This window comes from Podarcis muralis, chromosome 16, assembly GCF_964188315.1.
Source record: "Podarcis muralis chromosome 16, rPodMur119.hap1.1, whole genome shotgun sequence".
NCBI classification, from domain to species: Eukaryota; Metazoa; Chordata; class Lepidosauria; order Squamata; family Lacertidae; genus Podarcis; species Podarcis muralis.
Window position 1 is genome coordinate 23,557,399 of NC_135670.1, and position 21,550 is coordinate 23,578,948.

The 21,550-nt window shown below is 47.9% G+C and overlaps 1 protein-coding gene across 2 annotated transcripts in view; it reads left to right on the top strand.

Moving 5' to 3' along the window:
• The window catches only part of AP1B1 (adaptor related protein complex 1 subunit beta 1), a 55,403-nt gene extending 44,024 nt beyond the window's left edge, over positions 1–11,379 (top strand). For both annotated transcript variants that reach the window (XM_028709426.2, XM_028709428.2), the window contains 5 exons: positions 2,085–2,214; positions 4,720–4,804; positions 6,535–6,621; positions 7,961–8,115; positions 10,622–11,379. In XM_028709426.2, coding sequence (XP_028565259.1) covers positions 2,085–2,214; positions 4,720–4,804; positions 6,535–6,621; positions 7,961–8,115; positions 10,622–10,696 — 532 coding nt within the window. In that variant the 3' untranslated portion in view covers positions 10,697–11,379. The remainder of the gene's footprint in view (positions 1–2,084; positions 2,215–4,719; positions 4,805–6,534; positions 6,622–7,960; positions 8,116–10,621) is intronic.
• The last annotated feature ends 10,171 nt before the right edge of the window (positions 11,380–21,550 follow it).

Consider the following 21,550-nt stretch of genomic DNA (forward strand, 5'->3'; position numbering starts at 1 on the left):
GATTGAACTGCACCCACCAATAGCATGGCCAGGGATAGCGGTCCCTGATGCAACATTTGAAAATTGCTGAAGTTCTTGGCAGACCACTTAAGGCAGCAATTCTCAAACTTGGGCCCCCAGCTATTTTTTTGGACTACAACTCCCATCATCCCTAGCTACCGGGACCCAGTGGTCAGGAATAATGGGAATTGTAGTCCCAAAAAACCCAGGTGAAGACCCAAGTTTGGGAAACACTGACTTAAGGGGGAGTTTATTTATTATTTTTGCCTTTTGTAATGCGCTGTGCTAAAGGCGATAGGATATTGAATTGGATCCTTATTGTTTCTTGCCTATTGCGTTCGGTTGTATGCTGTGTCTGTGCCATTTACTAATTCCTGTGCCGGCCGGTTTGGAAGAGACGCAGCTTAGTTGCAGAGCATGTGCTTGGCGAGCAGAAGTTCCCAGGTTCAGACCCCAGCAACTCCAGGCAGGGTTAGAAGTGTCCCTTGCCTGGAGCCCTGGAGAGCTGCTGCCAGTCAGTGTAGGCAGTACTGAGTGATATGGACCAAAGCATCTGACCCAGTCTATACGGCAGCTTCTTATGTACCCCTCACACTCTTGCCAGCTTCCTGCCTCCCTGACGGAGCGTGACCCGGCATCTAAACTCCTTTGCCAAAGAAAGCCTGTTGCTGGTTTCTTTACAGTGTCTCTTCTAATCTTAAACAGGAGGGTTTTGTAGCAGCCCTTTAAATATTTCCTTGTGTTTACACTAACTTGTATCCTTTCTTTACGATATGATAGAGATTTATATACAATAATTTTATTAGGAAATGCACTGAGCACTGTATTCAACAATGGATTACAGGAAGGGAGAATGCAAGAGGAAAGATGTATTTTTGCTAGTAGCCTATCTTCTGAGATTAAACAAAGCACAACTATTAAAATGGTGCCAGCTAATCCAGTGAGACTTCTAGGGTTAGCATTTTTAAGTTCTCTATAGACTTGTGTGTATGGGAATATAATGATTAATCTCCTCTGAATCATGTGTTGCTTGAGAGGTTTGTCACTGGCTAATGGGAATTTAATGAAGTTCAGACTGCATAATCTAGTATTAATTGTCATTAACATCTGTATATTTGTAAAGTCAAATGTCTGAAGCAGAAGTTTTTTTACCGTTTTTATAGCTGGCAGCATTAAACCTTAAACGTTCATACTATCAATAAAGGTTTTTATTTTTATGATGTGAAAAAATGAAAAGAAAAGAAAGCCTGTTGCTGCTGCTGCTGCCGCCGCCGCTGGTTACATCTTTCTGTCTTTCCTCGTCCGTATCCCTTGCAACCCCCGGTGTTGCAAGTAAATAAGGAATACCTGTTGCCCACTCAAAATGTGTCCAAGAATCGACAGGTGCAGCAGTGGAGAAACAGAAGGCAAATTTTTTTGCTGAGCAATAAAGACCCAGTGGAATAGTTTCCAGAGCCCGGGCGCCGAAGCCCCTGTGCATTGGGTTTTTATACCTGAGTACAAACAGCGTAAAACATGACATATTCGTATGTTGCAGCAAAAATCAAACCAATGAGCGCGCACCAGCTCTTCCTCTGCCCATGTAAAGAATACTTCTGCTTTTCTCAGATGGTGCGTCAATGTGCCCTTTACCCTAATTTTCAGCAATAAAGAGGAAAAGAAATCTATTTGGCTGTTGAAACCTGAATAACCCCTACCATCTGTTATCGACTTAGAACATTGCATTGTGGCTGACTACTTTTTCCTGTTCCCTAACTCAGCCCCATCTCGAGAGCCTGAGAAGCTGTCTGGAGAAGGTTCCCTATAGAAAATGCCAACACATCAGATTTATTGTTTCCTTCAAGCACAATAGCAGGGCAGAGAGAGAAATAGGGCAGAGGGCAACTTTTGGATTTTTAAGATTTAAGCACTTTTAGCTCTGCTGCAGCCTTAGTGATTTGAACATCATTAGGATACATGGATATATAAAAATCATCATTAGGATATATGGTTATATATGGATATATGATTATATAGAAATCATAAAGGTAAAATTCTTCCAGCTGGTCTTGCCACACCCCTTCTCACTGGTTCTTCCCTTTCAGCTTCGGCCTGGCCCCCGCCGCACCCCTCCAGGTCCACGCCCCGCTTGCTCCGAACCAGAGCGTGGAGATCTCCCTTCCCCTCAACACTGTCGGCTCAGTCATGAAGATGGACCCCCTGAACAACCTCCAGGTGAGCCAAGGTGGCAAGGGGCCAGCAGCAGGTCATGTGGTGCAGAGGCCGTAGTTCAGTGGCAGAGCTCCTGCTCTGCATGCAGAAGGAAGTCCCAGGTTGTGTGCCAGCTTCAGTCCCCGGCATCTGCAGCCTGGGCTGGGAGAGAGACCTCCCTGTGTGAAACCCAGGAGAGAGCTGCTGGCAGTCAGTGCAAACAATACTGAACTGGACGGACCCATGGTCCGATTCAATATTGGGTAGCTGTTTAAATCAGCTGTAGTTTGTTTGTTTTTAACCACATGGACTAGAATCTTAATGTGGTCTGTAGCTTAGTGGAAGAGCATCTGCTATGCCTATAGAAAATGCCAACCCCCAATGGCATTTCCAGGTAGGACTGTGAGAGAGACCCCTGCCTGGACTCCCTGGCTGTTGGTGTAGAGACAATGCTGAGCTGGACATCTATTTATCATTGGGTATCTATTTATCATTTCTATTCTATTCTGTTTACTTATATCCGGCCTTTTCCGGTCACAGGGATTCAAGGCAGCTTGCAACTAAAATAGAAACAGCGAAAAACATTGGGGGGGGGGGAAGCAATCATTTTTAAAAACACACAATTAAACGTCAGCAGAATTGAACTTTAAAAAAGTCATCCCTGTATCCTCATTTTAATCCCAAGGGGAAATATTTAAAAAAATAAAAATTCCTGCCTGTTGCACAAAAGGTCATTCAAGGCAGTTAACAATGTTAAAAAGAAAAACCATTAACGGTGGCAAACCTGGAGTGGTCCAACATCGAAGGATCGTCGGGGACTCCAGAAACTGAAACAACAACACAGCTTTTGTTTGTCACTTGAGGGCTTCTGTCCATAAGAAATCAGAAACAATCTCTTTTTTTAAAAAAAAAAATATTTATTAAAGTTTCACAAAAAGAAAAAAGAAAATACAAAGTAAAAACAGTTAAAAACAGATCAGTCTTTCCAAATCTTATCTTTCATTTGCTTGTTTCCCTGACCTCCTCACACCTCCCTTTTTTGTATTCCAGTTCAATTAGTTAATTCAGCAAATCCTTTCCCTCTTTGATTTTATCTTAATCTTTTATCTTAATATATTATAGCTTTATATTATCACCTGTTAACAAACCATTTTACATATTCCTTTATAACATTGCTACTAAAAACCGCTTAACTTCAATCCAACATCATTCTAACATTCATTAATTTTGCAGTGTTTCTGTAAATAGTCTTTAAATTTCTTCCAGTCTTCTTCCACCGACACTTCTCCCTGGTCTCGGATTCTGCCGAAATCAGAAACAATCTCAGGACAAAATGGGGCAAGGAAATAATGAAGACAGAGCTACAGTGGTTCAGGACAATTTGTTCTCCTATAATAGTAGTAGTAGTAATAATAATAATAATAATAATAATAATAATAATAATAATAATAATAATAATTTATTATTTATACCCCACCCATCTGGCTGAGTTTCCCCAGCCACTCTGGGCGGCTCCCAATCAAGTGTTAAAAACAGTACAGCGTTAAATATTAAAAACTTCCCTGAACAGGGCTGCCTTCAGATGTCTTTTAAAGATAGGATAGCTGCTTATTTCCTTCACATCTGAAGGGAGGGTGTTCCACAGGGCAGGTGCCACTACCAAGAAGGCCCTCGGTCTGGTTCCCTGTAACCTCACTTCTCGCAATGAGGGAACCGCCAGAAGGCCCTCGGCGCTGGGCCTCAGTGTCCTGGGAATCCTAATATTTGTGCAGGCCAAAACCAAAGAGGAAGAAATAATACATTTCTTCTAGTATTTTTAGATCTGGCCATTTGTATCACACCTTTCCCTCCAGCGAGCTCAAGGTGGTGTGTGTGGTTCTCTTTCTCCCCATTTTCTACTCACAACAACCCTGTCAGGTAGGTTAGGCTGAGACACTGTGAGTGGCCTGAGGGAAACGCTCTTGTCTGGAGCTCTGGAGAGCCATGCATCAGTCACATTGATAAATAAAAGGAACCCCACCCCCCACCCCCGTTTGCCCATCATCAACCCACACAACAATCTGGCAGGGTGATCCACATGCGACTTACTTATTGCAAGAACGTAAGGAAAGCCGGCTGGATCTTTTAGGGGCCTGTCTAGCCCAGCATCTTCTTCTCACAGTGGCCAAGCACATGCCCAGAATTGTAGGTGATATACTTGCAATTTGGCAAGTATTTATCTTTGTGGTTCTGTTCAGTTCTATGGAAAACCAGTGGAAGCTTTTACACACGCACGTGCGTGCACGTTTACGCAAGCCTTTGCAAGGCACCGGCTTCTGTTTCAGCAGGCTACGTAACGCTTTGGAACACATCTTAAGGGCTAGGAACTTGAGTAGTATTCTGCAACAAAGTTCTGTCCCGTGCTCTGTGCTCCTGCAGAATTGTGGCTTGCGTTCCTAGCCCAGTTCTGGAATGTCTGTTGGTGGGTCCCAGCCTAGCCAGAGAATCTTATCTTCTTCTTCCCCACCCTGCTTCTCTGTTTGGTTCCAGGTGGCCGTGAAGAACAACATAGATGTGTTCTACTTCAGCACCCTCTACCCTCTGCACATCCTCTTTGTGGAAGACGGGAAAATGGGTAGGTTGGCGAGAGTCTGGGATGCAGAAGACGGGAAGACCCTGAAGCTGGAAGGATGAAAAAGACTTGGGTGCCTCCTCCAGGAGTAGCATTTTCGGCCGCATCCACACCATGTGTTTTAAGCACTGCAATACCACTTTATACCCTCATGGGATTGCCCCAGAGAATTCTGGGAGCTGTAGTTTGGTGGTGTTAGGAGAGACTCCCTATTCCCCTCCCAGAACTACACTTCCCAGAGTTCCTCAGGAATAATAATAATAATAATAAATTTTATTTATACCCCGCCCTCCCCAGCCATAGCCAGGCTCAGGGCAGCTAACACCAATAAAATCACAGTAAAAACATAATAGGGGGGAAAGAGAGGGGGGGAGAAAGAAAAAAAACCCAATTTAAAATACAGGTTAAAGTGCAATTTAAAATGCAGCCTCATTTTAAAGTAGCTGATAAATCAAGACCATAAGGGGAGGGAAACATAAGGGTCAGACCGAGTCCAAACCAAAGCCTAGGTGGAGCAGCTCTGTCTTGCAGGCCCTGCAGAAAGATGTCAAGTCCCCCAGGGCCCTAGTCTCTTGTGACAGAGCGTTCACATCAGGGCCAGTGCTGAAAAGGCCCTAGCCCTGGTTGAAAGCAGGCTGTGGATGGTTAAATCACTCTGAGAATCGTAGCTCTGGGAGGGGAACAGGGGCCTCCTATCAACTCTCCTTAACAAACTACAACTCCCAGGTTTCTCGGGGGCAGGGGGAGGCCATGACTGTTCAGAATGGGCTTTAAATGTTGTGGTGTGAAGGTGGCCCAAGTCTTCATGAGCCACAGAGAGTGGGGTTGACTCCCCTAGATCAGATCAGCGAGCTTCAGAGCAGAGTGACAGTCTGAGCCTGGGGTTCCATAAGAACCCAGCAAGAACCTAGTGGCTGGATCTGACCAAAGGGGGCCTATCCAGTCCAGCATCCTGTTCTCACAGTGACCCAACTGGATGCCTCAATGAGAACCCCACAAGCAGGACCCGAGTGCAACATCCACACACCCTCCCCTTGTGATTCCCTGCACTGCCTCTTGACAGCAGAGGCATGAACATAACCATAGACAGCTCCTACCCTCCATGAATTTGACTAATCCCCCTTGAAAGCCGTCAGAGAGTTGGTTGCACCACTTCTGGGGGCAAATTCCATAGTTTTAACTTGGTGCTGGGTGGAGGAAGTGCTTCCGTTCCTCTGCCCCGAGTCTTCCAACACCTTCCTTATGCTGGACGCCAAGTGAGACTTGAAGACCACCATAAAGATAGAAGCACCTGCCATTCTACACTCTTTGGAGTACTAGACCTGGGGAAGAGGCTGGTAGCTCAGTGATAAAAGCAGTTGCGGACCCAGGTTTCTTAGGAGAGGTGGCTCCTGCGTCGCTTTAAAGGTGGGACCCTTTTCTGGAAAGGCTTCCCCCTCTTCCCCCCACATCCAACCCACACTGGAGAGCCAGTGTGGTGTAGTGGTTAAGAGCGGTAGACTTGTAATCTGGTGAACTGGGTTCGCGTCTCTGCTCCTCCACATGCAGCTGTGGGTGACCTTGGGCCAGTCACACTTCTCTGAAGTCTCTCAGCCCCACTCACCTCACAGAGTGTTTGTTGTAGGGGAGGAAGGGAAAGGAGATTGTTAGCCGCTTTGAGACTCCTTCGGGTAGTGATAAAGCGGGATATCAAATCCAAACTCTTCTTCTTCTTCTGCTTCTTCCTCCTCCAGAGCGACAGATGTTCCTGGCTACCTGGAAGGACATCCCCAACGAGAATGAAGCACAGTTCCAGATCAAAGACTGCCCTCTTGGCGCAGGTGAGAAGAGAGCTGTCTAATCTAGAATAGCTGCTGACCGTTTGCTTATATGCCCTCCTGTTCTCTAGACCTCAGACCAGCTTCGTTGTGGTTCCTAGGCACATAACGGCGACGGCAAGCTGGAATTCGTAAACTGGTGTGCTGTTGTACTAAGGAGCTAGGGCAGGTTGCCACTTCCACTCGTATGGACCCAACAGTAGAGACCCTCCAGTAGAGAGCCTTTTGACCTGTGACAACCGGTGCCCTTTGGGACCGGTAGGGCAGAAGGCAGGGAGCCCAACAGTAAAAGGGACCACTGACCGTTAGGTCCAGTCACAGACAACTCTGGGGTTGCGGCGCTCATCTCGCTTTATTGGCTGAGGGAGCCGGCGTACAGCTTCCGGGTCATGTGGCCAGCAAGACTAAGCCGTTTCTGGCGAACTAGAGCAGTGCACGGAAACGCCGTTTACCTTCCCGCTGGAGCGGTACCAGTTTATCTACTTGCACTTTGATGTACTTTCGAACTGCTAGGTTGGCAGGACCTGGAACTGAGCAACGGGAGCTCACCCCGTCGCGGGGATTCGAACCGCCAGCCTTCTGATCAGCAAGCCCTAGGCTCTGCGGTTTAGACCACAGCGCCACCCGCATAGTAGGTGGCGCCAAAGCCAGTAACATACAGAGCCAACTCATTCTTAGTTTCTCCTCTGTCCTCCTCCCTTCTGAGTTCTATAGGGACAGCATTGAGACTTAGGAGGAGTAAGAAGCTGATTGGACACTCCCATGCCCTTGACTGGTGGTTAAGTAGGAAGGCTTGCAGGTGGGGGCTGACTGTGTTTGGTGGGGCAGTGCCATTACATTACCTATTGTGGTGTAGCGGTTAGAGTGCCAGACTAGGACCTGGGAGGCCAGGGTTCAAATCCCCACTTGGCCATGGATCTCACTTGGGTTAGCTTGAGCCAGTCACTACCTCTTAGCCTAACCTCCCTCGCAGGGTCGTTGTGTGGATTAAAGAAGGGGAGGAGAAGAATGTGCATTACCTTGAGCTCCTTAAGAGGGGGGAAAGCAGGATGGAAATGCACTGAATAAATTTAATTTTCCTAGGAAGCTCCTTATACTGAGTCAGACTCATTGGTCCATTGGTCAGTATTATCTACACCGACAGCCAGCAGCAGTGTTCTTCTGCAAACACAAGAACTAGGAACTTGATTCTTTCTTTTCATCTGAGAGCTGGAAGCCTCAGGCAAACTGAAGCTGGTGCCCATTCAGTTTTGTGTGCATGTGCAATAGCGCCACGATTTATTTGCGTGTGTGTGTGTGTGTGTGTGTGTGTGTGTGTGTGTGTGTGTATCTGGTCCCACAGATGCAGTTAGCAGCAAGCTTCAAGGAAGCAACATCTTCACCATTGCAAAGAGGAATGTTGAAGGCCAAGACATGCTGTACCAGTCCCTCAAGCTGACCAATGGCATCTGGGTCCTGGCAGAGCTGCGGATCCAACCTGGGAGCAATAACTTCACGGTATGGCCCTTCTTGTGCACCTCCCTGCTCTTTGCAGAAGTTCTCTGTATAGTTCTATCATTGTTTTAGGCATAGAGGAATCAGTGATATTAACAGGTGCTTTTAAAATTTGCTGGGTGTGGTGCAAAAATCATTGCCCACCTGGTCACCCCACAGATAGCACCTTAGATCTTCCCTTCCCACCTTAAGAATCTCCGTTTTCACAGAGTGACCTTTCCCCTCCCTTTAGAACATTGGAAAACAGCCCACAAGGACAAAGTGATGAAAACCTTGCAGTCTTATTCTATAGTAAGATAAGCCATACCGCAGGGCTGGTGCAAGTAGTCAGCTGGGTTGGGCACTGGCCAAGTGTCCCTCTCCATCCTGACCCGGCCACACCACTACTTATCAAACACATGCCGCCAGGGCCCACAAGTGCCTGATCTGGCTGACTGCTAGGGTATCAGGCCTGTGGAGTTTCTCATTTTTGCACAGTGCCTAAGAAAGCAGCCTCAAAAAAAAAAAAAATCAGGTGAGGGAGGAGGAATAGGCTGGGTTAAAAAGCCTGTGAATTTCTTAAAACGCAAACCTCATGGGGAGAGCATTCCATAGTCAGGGTGCTGCCACCAAGAAGTCTCTCTGGTCCCCCCCATTATTTGGGGTCTCTGGAGAAGGGCCTGTAGTTGAAGCCGCACCCTTTCCGTACATCTGAAATAAGACATGATTACCAAAAACATATCCACCTGCTTCCCTGCCCCATTGGATAGAACTGGTGGCGTGCTCTTGATTTTCCTTCCTGCTTGGGTTATGAAACATTCTTCCCCCCCACATTTGGGGTGACAATTTAATCTATTTGTATGTGTGTGTTTTTGTTTTTCCATGTCCATCCGCCCTCCCCATGGGCCCGCCCCTCCCTGATCATTCAGGATTTGGAGGTTAGCAGAATATTTGTGTGCTTTTCATTTTCATTATATATATATTTTTAAAAGAAATCTTCTGAATCCAGCTGCTTACTCTCCACTTCACCCCCTGCCATTTTATTCCAGCCCCTCCCCCTGCCAGCTTGCGCCTGATGTTCTTTTTGGCAGTGCTGCACCACCAAGCAAGCACCATCCTCACAAATAACAGATCATGCCAGCAGTGGGAGGGGGGAAGACTTCAGAAGAGCAACGACACCAGTGATTGGGGGGGGGGGAGGAAATGGGTGTTAATCCAGATGTTGTGGGACTCCCATCTCCCATCAGCATCGGCAACCATGTCCACAATGGTCAGGGATGATGGGAGTTGTAGTTCAGCAGATGGCTGCAGGTTTCACTGTCACTGAAATAATACCTTGCTCAAAACCAGAGTTCCTCCTTTCACCTGGGGTGGCAAGGCCAGTCTGCCCTTTCAGTGGGTACTAGGGCGGTTCATAAAAAACTTTTTTTAAAAAATGCCTGCTCCAAAGGTCTTATTTTACTACGCTAGGGATTATATAGCTATATCTGAAATTTCAAGCACATCAGTTAATATCTTGACCCTCCTCCACGAAAACAGCTGTTTACTTGGCTGTTTTCCTGTGTCGTGAAGGCTGAAATTTCAACACAGTGGAGCAGGGTCAAGATACTAACTGCTATAGCGATATAATCCCTAGTGTAGTAAGATAAGAACTTTGGAGCAGGCATTTTAAAACAAAAGTTTTTTATGAACCTCCCTAATGGGTACCCCTCCCTTTCCCAGGTTATTAACACAAGCTGGACCAGTGCTGTCTCTAAAAACCCTAGAGAGACAAGCTGGTGTAGTGGTTAGAGCAGTTCCACTGACCTGGCAGCTTCCCAATGACACTGGACTTGCAAGTCCCATCATCCCTGACTGAGTCCCTTGCTGACATCAGCCCCTTTGATAGAGGGAGGCATTGGCTGTGTCCACAATATTCATTTAAAGCACTGCGGTACCACTTTTAACAGCAATGGCTCCCCCCCGCCCCAAAGAATCCTGGGAGTTGTAGTTGGTTAAGGGCACTGAGAGTTGTTAGGAGAGAGCCCTTTAGTTCTGCTCAAAAAGCTACAATTCACAGAGATGCCTGGAAAGAGGGGTTGACCACTCTGGGGATTGTAGCACTGGGAGGGGAACTGTAAAGCTCTCTCCTAACATCTCTTAATGAACTACAACTCCCAGGATCCTCGGGTGGGTGGAGCCATGACTGTTTAAAGTGGTAAAGCGGTGCTTTGATTATACGGTGCAGTTGTGACATTTGTTTCAGGGGAAGGACGGGAGGGGAAACTTCCAATCTGGAAAAGGCCGCCTTGAGCTAAAACTGCAGCTGCCGCTCTCTTTTCCACCCACTGATAACTTGGCATAACCGTCCTCCTTTTAATCTCTGAGCATGTCGTCTTTTATTTTTTTCCTCTCCCCCCGTCTCCTGGATTAAATATGCTCCAGTTTACTAACACTGCTGGCCTAGTAAGAAACTCTGCACTTCTGCGTTCAGAGGGAGGGATACATAAATAAATACATATATTCCCCTCTTCCTCCTTTTCTCCTGCAGCTGTCTCTGAAGTGCCGGGCTCCTGAAGTGGCCCAGCACGTTTTCCAGGCCTACGAAACCATCCTGAAGAACTGAAGTCTCCTCCATGCGCTGCTGCTGCTGCTGCCCTCCCGTCTCTTTTCTGCCCCTTCCCTCCCGAACCCACCTCCTCCTCCCCGCCCCCCATCCCAGAAGCGGTGGCGAGATTTCATTGGGACCAACAACGAAACAAAAAACACCCCAAACCCCTCCAGGCCTGCCCCTCTCTTTGTGGGATCGAACCCCTCCCAACCCAAGCTGTGTTTTCAACGCTTCTGAAACGACGGCATTAATCGCCTAGAAATTGGGAACCGGCAAGGAGGGCAGGGGTGGGGTGAGGTGGGGGGATGTTGGAGAGCAACCGGGACCCAGTCTTCAGCTTTGGGGGAAAACGTAGAGGTGCTGGGAAGAAGATCTCTGCAGAGGGGGTGGGAGATTTTTCTGTGTGCGTGTGTGTTGCATGTCAACTTCAGAATTCCTGCCTCCCTGTTCCCCTCGGCTGACGTTCTGCCTCTTCTCGAGAGCCCTGCACTCAGCTCTCCCTCTTTTTGCCCTTTGTACATGTGCAGAAGTTCGGCGAGCAGCGTGAGATCACGCGCACCATGCTGTGAGTCGGGGGGGGGGGTGTTGATGATGCCCATGCACATTTTAGCGTCTCCCCACCCCCACCCCACCCTTTGCCGTCTTGCTAGTCTCTCATCTGAATAAACAATCAAAGGCTCCTAGTGCTGAAAACAAAAGCGAAGTGGTTTGTGCTTTCCTTGCCCAGCCTTAAAAAAACAAACCCCAAAAGTGTCCAGAGGAGGGCAACCAAAATGGTCAAAGGCCTGGAAACGATGCCTTATGAGGAACGGCTAAGGGAGCTGGGCATGTCATGTTTAGCCTGGAGAAGAGGAGGTTAAGGGGTGATATGATAGCCATGTTCAAATATATAAAAGGATGTCACATAGAGGAGGGAGAAAGGTTGTTTTCTGCTGCTCCAGAGAAGCGGACACGGAGCAATGGATCCAAACTACAAGAAAGAAGATTCCACCTGAACATTAGGAAGAACTTCCTGACAGTAAGAGCTGTTCGACAGTGGAATTTGCTGCCAAGGAGTGTGGTGGAGTCTCCTTCTTTGGAGGTCTTTAAGCAGAGGCTTGACAACCATATGTCAGGAGTGCTCTGATGGTGTTTCCTGCTTGGCAGGGGGTTGGACTCGATGGCCCTTGTGGTCTATTCCAACTCTATGATTCAATGATCTCTGTGCATGTTGGGGGTGGGGAAATTAATAACAATAATAATAATAATAATTTTTATTTATACCCCGCCCTCCCCAGCCAAGGCCGGGCTCAGGGCGGCTAACAAGCAGTAATAAAGACAAGTTGAATGAATACAACTTAAAAACAACATTAAAATACAACATTAAAATATTAAAATGTAGCCTCATCGCAGGAGGGGAAGGAAAAGAAAAAAGAAAGAGAGGGAGGGAATCAAATTGGCTCCAAGCCAAAGGCCAGGCAGAACAACTCTGTCTTACAGGCCCTGCGGAAAGAAATCAGATCCTGCAGGGCCCTGGTCTCATGAGGCAGAGCGTTCCACCAGACCGGAGCCAGAGTTGAAAAGGCCCTGGCTCTGGTTGAAGCCAATCTAACTTCCTTAGGGCCCGGGACCTCTCCGTGGGGCATACCGGGAGAGGCGGTCCCGTAGGTATGAGGGTCCTCAGTTAATATGGTGGGTGATCACTTGCTTATAAAGCAAGGGAGGGGGGATCGGTGACCCTGCAGATGTTGCTGCCTGTCATTTATGCCAGCAGGTCTGTAGGAACAGAGGATGCTGCCTTATACTGAGTCAAACCGTTGGCTCAGTATTGTCTTCAGCGATTGGTTAATCTGCGGAACTCACTCCTGCAGGAGCCACTGACTCGTGTGTGGCTTTAAAAAGAAGGCAGGGCAAATTCATGGAGGAGGAGACGACAAATCCACGGTTACCGGCCACAATGGCTATGCTCCTGTCTCCACAGTCTGAGGCAGCAATGCTTCTGAGTACCAGATTCTGGAAATGGCAAGAGGGGAGTGATGTGTTCAAGTCCTGTTTGTGGACTTCCTATTGGGGCATCTGGTTGGCTACTGTGAGAGCGGGATATGCTGGACTAGATGGGCCACAGGCCTGATCCTGCACGGCTCTTCTTGTGTTCAGGCCAGTGCCCCATCTATTCAGCATCCAGTTCTCACAGTGGCCAACCAGATGCCCGAATGGGAAGCTTGCAAACGGAATCTGAGCCCAAGAGCATTCTCTCTTCATGTGGTTTTCAGCAGCTGGAATTCAGAAGTTTTGTTGCCTCTGACAGTGGAAATAGAATGCAGCCATTAAGGTTAATAAGTTCAATAGCTGATGTTTCAATTTTTCTTTAAAAGATCTGATTGCAGATTCTGGGCATCTAGGTAAATTTAGACTCTGGGTTTAATGGTCCTATGGCCATTAAGTTAGACAGCTGTCAGCATTGCATCAGTGGTGAAGCATACGATGCCTGAACCAGATTGGCCTGGGATTAGGCAATTTTCTATATTTGGGGTTGGAGTGGGGAGTGAGATTTCTCTCCTGCTGGTGTTGGCCTCCATGAAAAAATGGGAACAGTTGAGTCTGTCCCAAATGTTCAGCAGCTGCCTCAAAGGAGGAAAACGTCAGTTTTCCCTATGTGTTGTGTAGGCAAAGGCTTGGCTGTCTGTCGCAACGAATGTGTGAGGATGTTGTGTGAATGTGCCCACAGGCAGCTGGTGCCAACCATCATGGCTGCCTCCTAGCAGGCAGGTGTTCACACCCACGGAATTCATAAAGAATGCTCAGCAACCCAAGAAATGTGAACTCTAACTTAGGAAGAGAACGCCTGAGTTCCAGTGAATCCCCATAGATGTTCGTGTTGACCTTTAATTTGCTCCAAACTCCATAGAGCGGCAATGGGGTCCTTCTGGGTGATGTCGGGCTCCAGTACCCCATAAGTATCAGCCACTGACAATCACGGATGGTGGGAGTTTTAGCACAGCAACAGCTTGAAGCTGCGACCTCTGGACTGTCTTCAAGGGTTGTCCCACGTTCAGTGCAATACAGTAGTCTAGGCAGGAGGTCAGCAGAGTGAAAAGGGAAATGCTCATAACAGGTGACATGATAGGAGTTTATAAAACGCGAGTATGACATGGAGAAAGTGAGCAGGATTCGGACTTGTGAAGCTGAATGTTGGAAGATTCAGGACAGGATTTCATCACACAGCAGAGAGTTAAAACTATGGAACTCACTCAGGAGACGGTGATGTCTACCAACAGAGATGGCTTTAAAAGTGGATTCGACAAATTTGTGAAGGGGAGGACAATTGATGGATGCTAGCCGTGATGGCTATTGTCTGTCTCCACGATCGGAGGCAGCCCTGCTTCTGAATACCAGTTGCTGGAAATTGCAGGAGGGGAGAAGGTTCTTGTGTTCAAATCCTGTTTGTGGGTTTGGCTGTTTGGCTACTGTGAGACCAGGATTCCGGTCTAGATGGGCTGTTGTACTGATCCGGCAGGCTCTTACATTCTCATTCCTGCTCTGGGTGCCCTCCACGTTCTAGACATTCAGGCTGGGGAGATTATAGGAACCCGAAAGACCTGGAGCATACCAGGTTTGGGGAGGCTGGCCTAAAACAAGGGAGAGGAACTCATCACCCATCCACCCCGGACTACAACTCCCATCATCCCTGATTATTGGCTATGGCGGCTATGGGGCCTGATTGGAGTCCTATTCCAGCAGACTACACATTTATCAAACTGCTCTACTGCTTAAGTACAACAATCAGCTCGTTCGATATATATATATCTTTTGCATCACTTTCCAGAGTGCTTATTTGCAGGCTTGGTGAAGAATACTTAAAATCTGGCCTTTTCTGTTGGCTCCTGCAAGGGCATCTCTCCCTTGCCTCTCTTTGCATAGTGCTAAAAAGCCATTGCTGTTTATCCTCCTCTCCCACCGCCACTCCTCCTGGCTCCTGGGTATTGTCCCCATCCTATTAAACCTCTCAAACACCTCCTGCCTCTCAGCCTGGCATCAAAGCTCTCAATGTGCTGGGATGCTTGCCCACTGGCCCAATTTTATTTTATTTTTTGCTGAGTGAGCTGCATGGATTTGTGGGCGAGAGCTCTCTCTGTGTGCTGTTCCATCGCAGCAGTTTGGCCAAGGAGAACCAGGCCCTGTGGCAGAGCCTTGGGAGTCCACCAGAGGTCCAGTTGCAAGCCCGAGGATGTAAACAAAGCCCTGCCAAACTGCGCTTCCTGATTCTAGGATTCTGCTTCCAGCCACATCCAGTAGGGAAGGACTGATCTGCCAGTTTGGGGGCACTCTCTTGTTTTTCCACATTTGCACCTTGACTTGCAAACTTTTCTTTTTAAAAAAATGGCACAAAAAAAAAAGAAGACAGTGACTCACCCATAGCTGGGTCAGTATTTGAACCCTGGGTCTCTGGCCCCACCCACCACTGGCATGTGGCCCCCAGCAGGTCCCCCAGAAAGGAACACAGCCCCTGGAGCAGAAAAAGAAAATGTTCCTCAGTCCTGATAGTAGTCTTGGGTTTTTGTTTTCCTTTTTGCCAAACCTGACGTCTCACTCTCCCCGTTCCTCAAACCTTGTTCCTAAAATACTCTTTCCCCATGCCTCTGTTTTATATTGCCAGGCCGCCTCCACTCTGAACAGTCACATGGTCTGCTTATTCCTCTCCGCAAGTTTTGCCCATCTGCTCCTTAAATGTGCTAATTCCTTCCAGCTACACGTTCAGCTTTTCCATCTGAAACAGCTGCTCTCTTGGCGCAAGAGGTGTGCCTCGTGCCTCTCCAAACCCCAAAGGAGCCCTGTCCGTTTCCTGCTCCTCTAGGAAGCTCCTTGCAGCCTCAACCCAGTTTGTCTGGCCTCTATAAACCAGGATGAAAGCTGAAAGTGCCGTATTGTTTACACACGCCATTTCTACACTTCTTTGGATATAAACCTTATCTCTATGCGGTGTGTGGAAAGCGAACGCAACGCCAACGATGTGTGGGGCTTCCCTTGTGCTTGATCCAGAAGCTGCGGCTGCTGCAAAATGCTGCAACATGATTGCTGGCGGGAGCTTGGCCTTGTCAGCATCTAACACCTGTGAAACCAAAGGGTGTGACGGAAGCAGGAAAGCTACCTTTGCTGCCTTCACAGCTACACAGTGATGGTATACTCTTAACACAGTGCTTCTTGCACTTATTCAGGCTAAAAAAAATTATTGTTGTAGTTTTGGGAGATCCTTCTGGATCAGGCATAGGCAAACTTAGCCGTCCAGATGTTTTGAGACTACAACTCCCATCATCCCTAGCTAACAGGACCAGTGGTCAGGGATTATGGGAATTGTAGTCCCAAAACATCTGGGGGGCCAAGTTTGCCTATGTTTGTTCTTGATGATCCCCTAAGTCAGGGGTCAGCAAACTTTTTCAGCAGGGGGCCTGTCCACTGTCCCTCAGACCTTCTGGGGGGCCGGACTATATTTTGGGGGGGGGGAATGAATGAATTTTTATGCCCCACAAATAACCCAGAGATACATTTTAAATAAAAGCACACATTCTACTCATGTAAAAACACCAGGCAGGCCCCACAAATAACCCAGAGGTGCATTTTAAATAAAAGGGCACATTCTACTCATGTAAAAACACGCTGATTCCTGGACTGTCTGCAGGCCGGATTTAGAAGGTGATTGGGCTGGATCTGGCCCCCGGGCCTTAGTTTGCTAACCAATGTCCTAAGTCCCTTCTAACTGCTGAGGTCCTGTGCCCAGTGGGGTTAAAATAGGACAAGAAGAGGTTGCTGAACTAGTCAGATGAGTTTTGTGGGACAGTGACCTTAGCTGGGAACAAGTGTCCTCATCAGTATCCCAAAAGAATGAGCTAGGTTGCAAGAGCTACCAATAAAAAGGTTTTTAAAAAAAAAAAGGTAAAGGAACCCTGGATGGTTAAGTCCAGTCAAAAGCCGAGGGAGCCAGTGTTTGTCCATAGACAGCTTTCCAGGTCATGTGGCCAGCATGACTAAACCGCTTCTGGCACAACATAACACCATGATGGAAACCAGAGCGCACGGAAATGCCGTTTACCTTCCCGCCACAGCGGTACCTATTTATCTACTTGCACTGGTGTGCTTTCGAACTGCTAGGTTGGCAGGAGCTGGGACAGAGCAACGGGAGCTCACCCCCGTCGCGGGGATTCAAACCGCTGACCTTCTGATCACCAAGCCCAAGAGGCTCAGTGGTTTAGACCACAGTGCCATTCGCGTCCCAATAAGTGACTACCAATAAGTGATGGTGAGCTCCAGGCCAATGGATGGGCCTTTTCTTCACACCCCCTTACCTAGCTGCTCGGTAGAAGAACAGCCACTGTTATGGGGGAACTGGAATCAGGCTGGAAGCTGGAGACACAGAGACGTGTTTGCACTGTGCTGGATCCAAAGTTGTGGCTAAGCGAGAAGCAAGATCTGTTGGGGTGTTAATGATGTGAGCCGCTCCATCCTGTGCTCAGGTTGCATATATGCGTATATATATCTTAAAGGAACCACAATTTTGCTGAGCCTCATTCCAAGGAAACAGAACCCGAAGCCTGAGGTGCTTGACTGCTCTGCGATTGGGGTGGCATGTAACATGCTTCATAATAATAATAATAATAATAATAATAATAATAATAATAATCACTGCAGATGGTGACAGCAGCCACGAAATTAAAAGACGCCTGCTTCTTGGGAGAAGGGCAATGACAGGCCTAGACAGCATCTTGAGAAGTAGAGATGTCACCTTGCCGACAAAGGTCCGTATAGTTAAAGCCATGGTTTTCCCAGTAGTGATGTATGGAAGTGAGAGCTGGACCATAAAGAAGGCTGATCGCCGAAGAATTGATGCTTTTGAATTATGGTGCTGGAGGAGACTCTTGAGAGTCCCATGGACTGCAAGAAGATCAAACGCATCCATTCTTAAGGAAATCAGCCCTGAGTGCTCACTGGAAGGACAGATCGTGAAGCTGAGGCTCCAGTACTTTGGCCACCTCATGAGAAGAGAAGACTCCCTGGAGAAGACACTGATGCTGGGAAAGATGGAGGGCACAAGGAGAAGGGGACGACAGAGGATGAGATGGTTGGATGGTGTTCTTGAAGCTACCAGCATGAATTTGATCAAACTGCGGGAGGCAGTGGAGGACAGAAGTACCTGGCGTGCTCTGGTCCATGGGGTCACGAAGAGTCGGACACGACTAAACAACAACAACAACAACAAAATAATAATAATAATAATAATTTTATATCCCGCCCTCCCCAGCCAAAGCCGGGCTCAGGGCGGCTAACAACAATAAAATAATACATTATTCTAAAATCATTTCATTATAAAATTAATTCAAATCAAATTATTGGCAACCATTGGGCTAGAGTTCTGTGAAGATTGCCAAAGGAGGGAGTCAGGCTGTGCCTTGGCCAAAGGCCTGGTGGAACAGCTCTGTCTTGCAGGCCCTGCGGAAAGATGTCAATTCCTGCAGGGCCCTAGTCTCTTGTGACAAAGCGTTCCACCAGATCGGAGCTACAGCCGAAAAAGCCCTGGCTCTGGTTGAGGCCAGCCTAACCTCTCTGTGGCCTGGGACCTCCAAGATGTTTTTGTTTGAAGACCGTAAGTTCCTCTGTGGGGCATACCAGGAGAGGCGGTCCCGTAGGTACTAGGGTCCTAGGCCGTATAGGGCTTTGAAGGTTAAAACCAGCACCTTAAACCTGATCCTGTACTCCACCGGGAGCCAGTGCAGCTGGTATAGCACTGGGTGAATGTGATCTCGCAGTGAGGACCCCGTAAGGAGTCTCGCCACGGCATTCTGCACCCACTGGAGTTTCTGGGTCAGTCTCAAGGGCAGCCCCACGTAGAGCGAGTTACAATAATCTAGTCTGGAGGTGACCGTCGCGTGGATCACAGTGGCTAGGTCAGGGCGAGAGAGGTAAGGAGCCAACTGCTTAGCTTGGCGGACATGGAAAAAATGAGTGGAGTGGGTATTTAAAGCTATTGTACCATGCCGGCTGGGGATGATGGGAGCTGTAGTCCAAAGCACTTGGAGGGCACCAGCTTGGGGAAGCCTGATGATGCGATTATCTTTCTCACGTGACATTCCCCCCACGGAGGGTGTTTTTGACTGGCATCCCATGAGGGTCTACTAAGCCCCTCTTTGTCTGCTCTCTTAATCGCATTCCCACATTGATTTGCCACAGTGCAGACAATGATGAGAGCCTGTCCTCTGGCGAGAGCAGGCTACACTTTTTGCCGCAATCAGAAATTCCTCCTGCTGATGAGCTTTTGTGCCAAGTGGAAGCTGACAGCCTCCTTGCAGCGAGCAGCCCCCTCTCTGCTCCTTTCAGCTCGGGACAATCAAGTGATTTCAACATTCTGGAAGGAACAGCATTCTCCAGGAACGCGGGCGGACGGGCTTTCTTCCCCTCGCACAAGCCAAATGGATGGAGTTCGTTGAACAAAAGGGGCCTGACTTAAGGCTTGCAATCATGGAAACACCAGGCAGGCAGAGACTGGCCGTCAACCTTAAACATTGTCTTGTGGTCTACATTCTAGGCAGGAAGATGTACAGACTGTGAGCAACTTCATCTTGTTGCAGAAACAAAGGGATTCAAGGTTGTTTCAGCTGCACAGGCACCTGGGGGTGTTCTTGGGTCATTCAGAGGTCACCGTGTTTCTCTGTAGAACTTGGAGTTCTGTCTGTCCAAGACAATCAAGATCCTTCCCTCCCTCTCCCCCCTCCCTCTCACACACACAAGAGAGGGGGGAATGAGAATTGCTTATATACCAGTAAATCACTATGGCTTGCAGGAGAGCTTGTTTTGCGAATTCCAGTGTAACCCGGAGCAGAGATTTCAGACTGACAGCCTTGTGCTATGGAACAGCATGCCTGTTGAGATATAACAGGTGTCTCCTCTCTGCACTTTCTGGGAACATCTGAAGACATTTCTGCAAGCATTCCCAGCTGGATGAATGCCTCCCTGGGTATCTGTTTTGAATTTTCTTAATTATTTATCTGACGTCATTTTCTGTAGCTTTTAACTGTCCTTTAGCTGTTTTACTGAGGTTTCTGCATCACCTCGAGGCATATGCGTGGAAGGCAATAAATATATTAAACACACACATTGCTATGTGTCTGCCTGAAGACCAGGAGATTAAGATCATGGGCAAAAAAAAAGAGTTTTAAGCTGAGTTTGTGAATTGGCTATGCCCTGACTGCAAGGACTATTCAGGATCTACAGCAGAGGGTCTTTCCCAATTGGGAGATATTGTATCCCACTTGGGGTTGCTAAGTTGGATGAGGCTGTTTGTTCCCTTGCCTCCAGGTAACATTCAGAGGCTGGCTAATTTGGCAGCATCTGCTGGTGCTGGGCAGTAGCTTGCTGGGAGTCCGTGAGTATGTACAGTTCTGGCCCACCCTAAAAAGTGACTTGGACGGAACTCGATCTGCAACTTTTGAACACCTTTGCCTTGCCTTCTGTAAGCCCAGTGTCCAGTTCCAATTTATAGAGGCTCTCAAAGGCTACTAGCCACAACAGCTAAGTTCTACCTCCACCAACAGAGGCAGTATGTCTCTGAATGCCCCTTGCTGGGAGGAATCAAAAGCAGAAGGAGGGCTGTTGAGTTCATGTCCTGCATTTGGTTGGCCGCTGTGAGAACAGGATGCTGTACCAGATGGCTAAACCTGATCCAACAGCCAGATTTTTCTTATGTTCTTCTGAGTAACAGTAAAGGAGCACTGTTGCCTTCATGCCCCACCTGTAAGTTTCCTGGAGCCGCCGCAAGGGCCACTGTGGGATACAGGATACTGGTCCAGCAGAGCTGCTCTAATGTTCTCTTTCATGCACCCTCAGCTGGAAAACAGGAGTCAGTGAGAGTCTCTAAACCCTCAACCCTTGCAGGAACAGGAGAAGAACAGTCTCCCATTCATCCAGTTCACTTCAGTATTGTCTGCACTGACTGGCAGCAGCTCTCCAGGGTTTCAGGCATGGGACCTTCCCAGCCCCACCAGGAGATGTGGCAGATCAAACCTGTGACCTTCTGTATGTTCTACCAATGAGCTACTGCCCTTCTCCCACTTGCATGTTGGAAAGATTCAGGACAGGTAAAAGGGAGGATTTCCTCCCACCGTGCCTAATTAAACTATGGAACTCCATCCCACAGTAGGCAGGGATGGCCACCAGCTTGGACAGCTTTGAAAGAGGATCAGACAGATTCACGGAGGAGAGGGCTATTGATGGCTACTAGCTATGATGGTTATGATCTGCCTCCACAGCAATGCTTCTGAATACCAGTTGCTGGAAACTGTAAGCATGGGGAGTGCTCTTGTGTTCAGGTCTTTCTCGAGGGTTTCCTATTGGGGGCATCTGGTTGGCTACTTTGAGAACACGATTCTGGACTGGATGGGCCACTGGGCTGATCCATCAGGCTCTCCTCATGTTCTGACATTTGCAAATATTAAACAGTAAGTCTGGGGAGAGTTGCGATGTTCTTGATGGTTCATTAAGACCTTCACCTTCCTGCCAGACTCCTCTTTTCTCAATCAGGCTGAGTTGGGTGTTTTGAGTGCAAGGCTGATATTTCTTTTTATAGCTGCGGTAATTAAATCATTTCGTTAGCAGCAGGCTTAAGGCAGGGAGCTGTTCTCCTACACATTCCACTGCGCTGGGTCTCCAGAGCAGACTTGGGAATGCTGGAAAGTTGTCGCGATTTCCTGCTAGAAACAGCTGGTTGGAGGTGGGGATGTGGGTACTCTATTATTTTTCTCACAACAATTTTCACGGGCGGTGGGAACGCCAAATATACTTCGGTTTCTATAGTCCTATGAACACGTAGCTGGGAAATTAAAGACTTATCTCAGAGTGAACTGT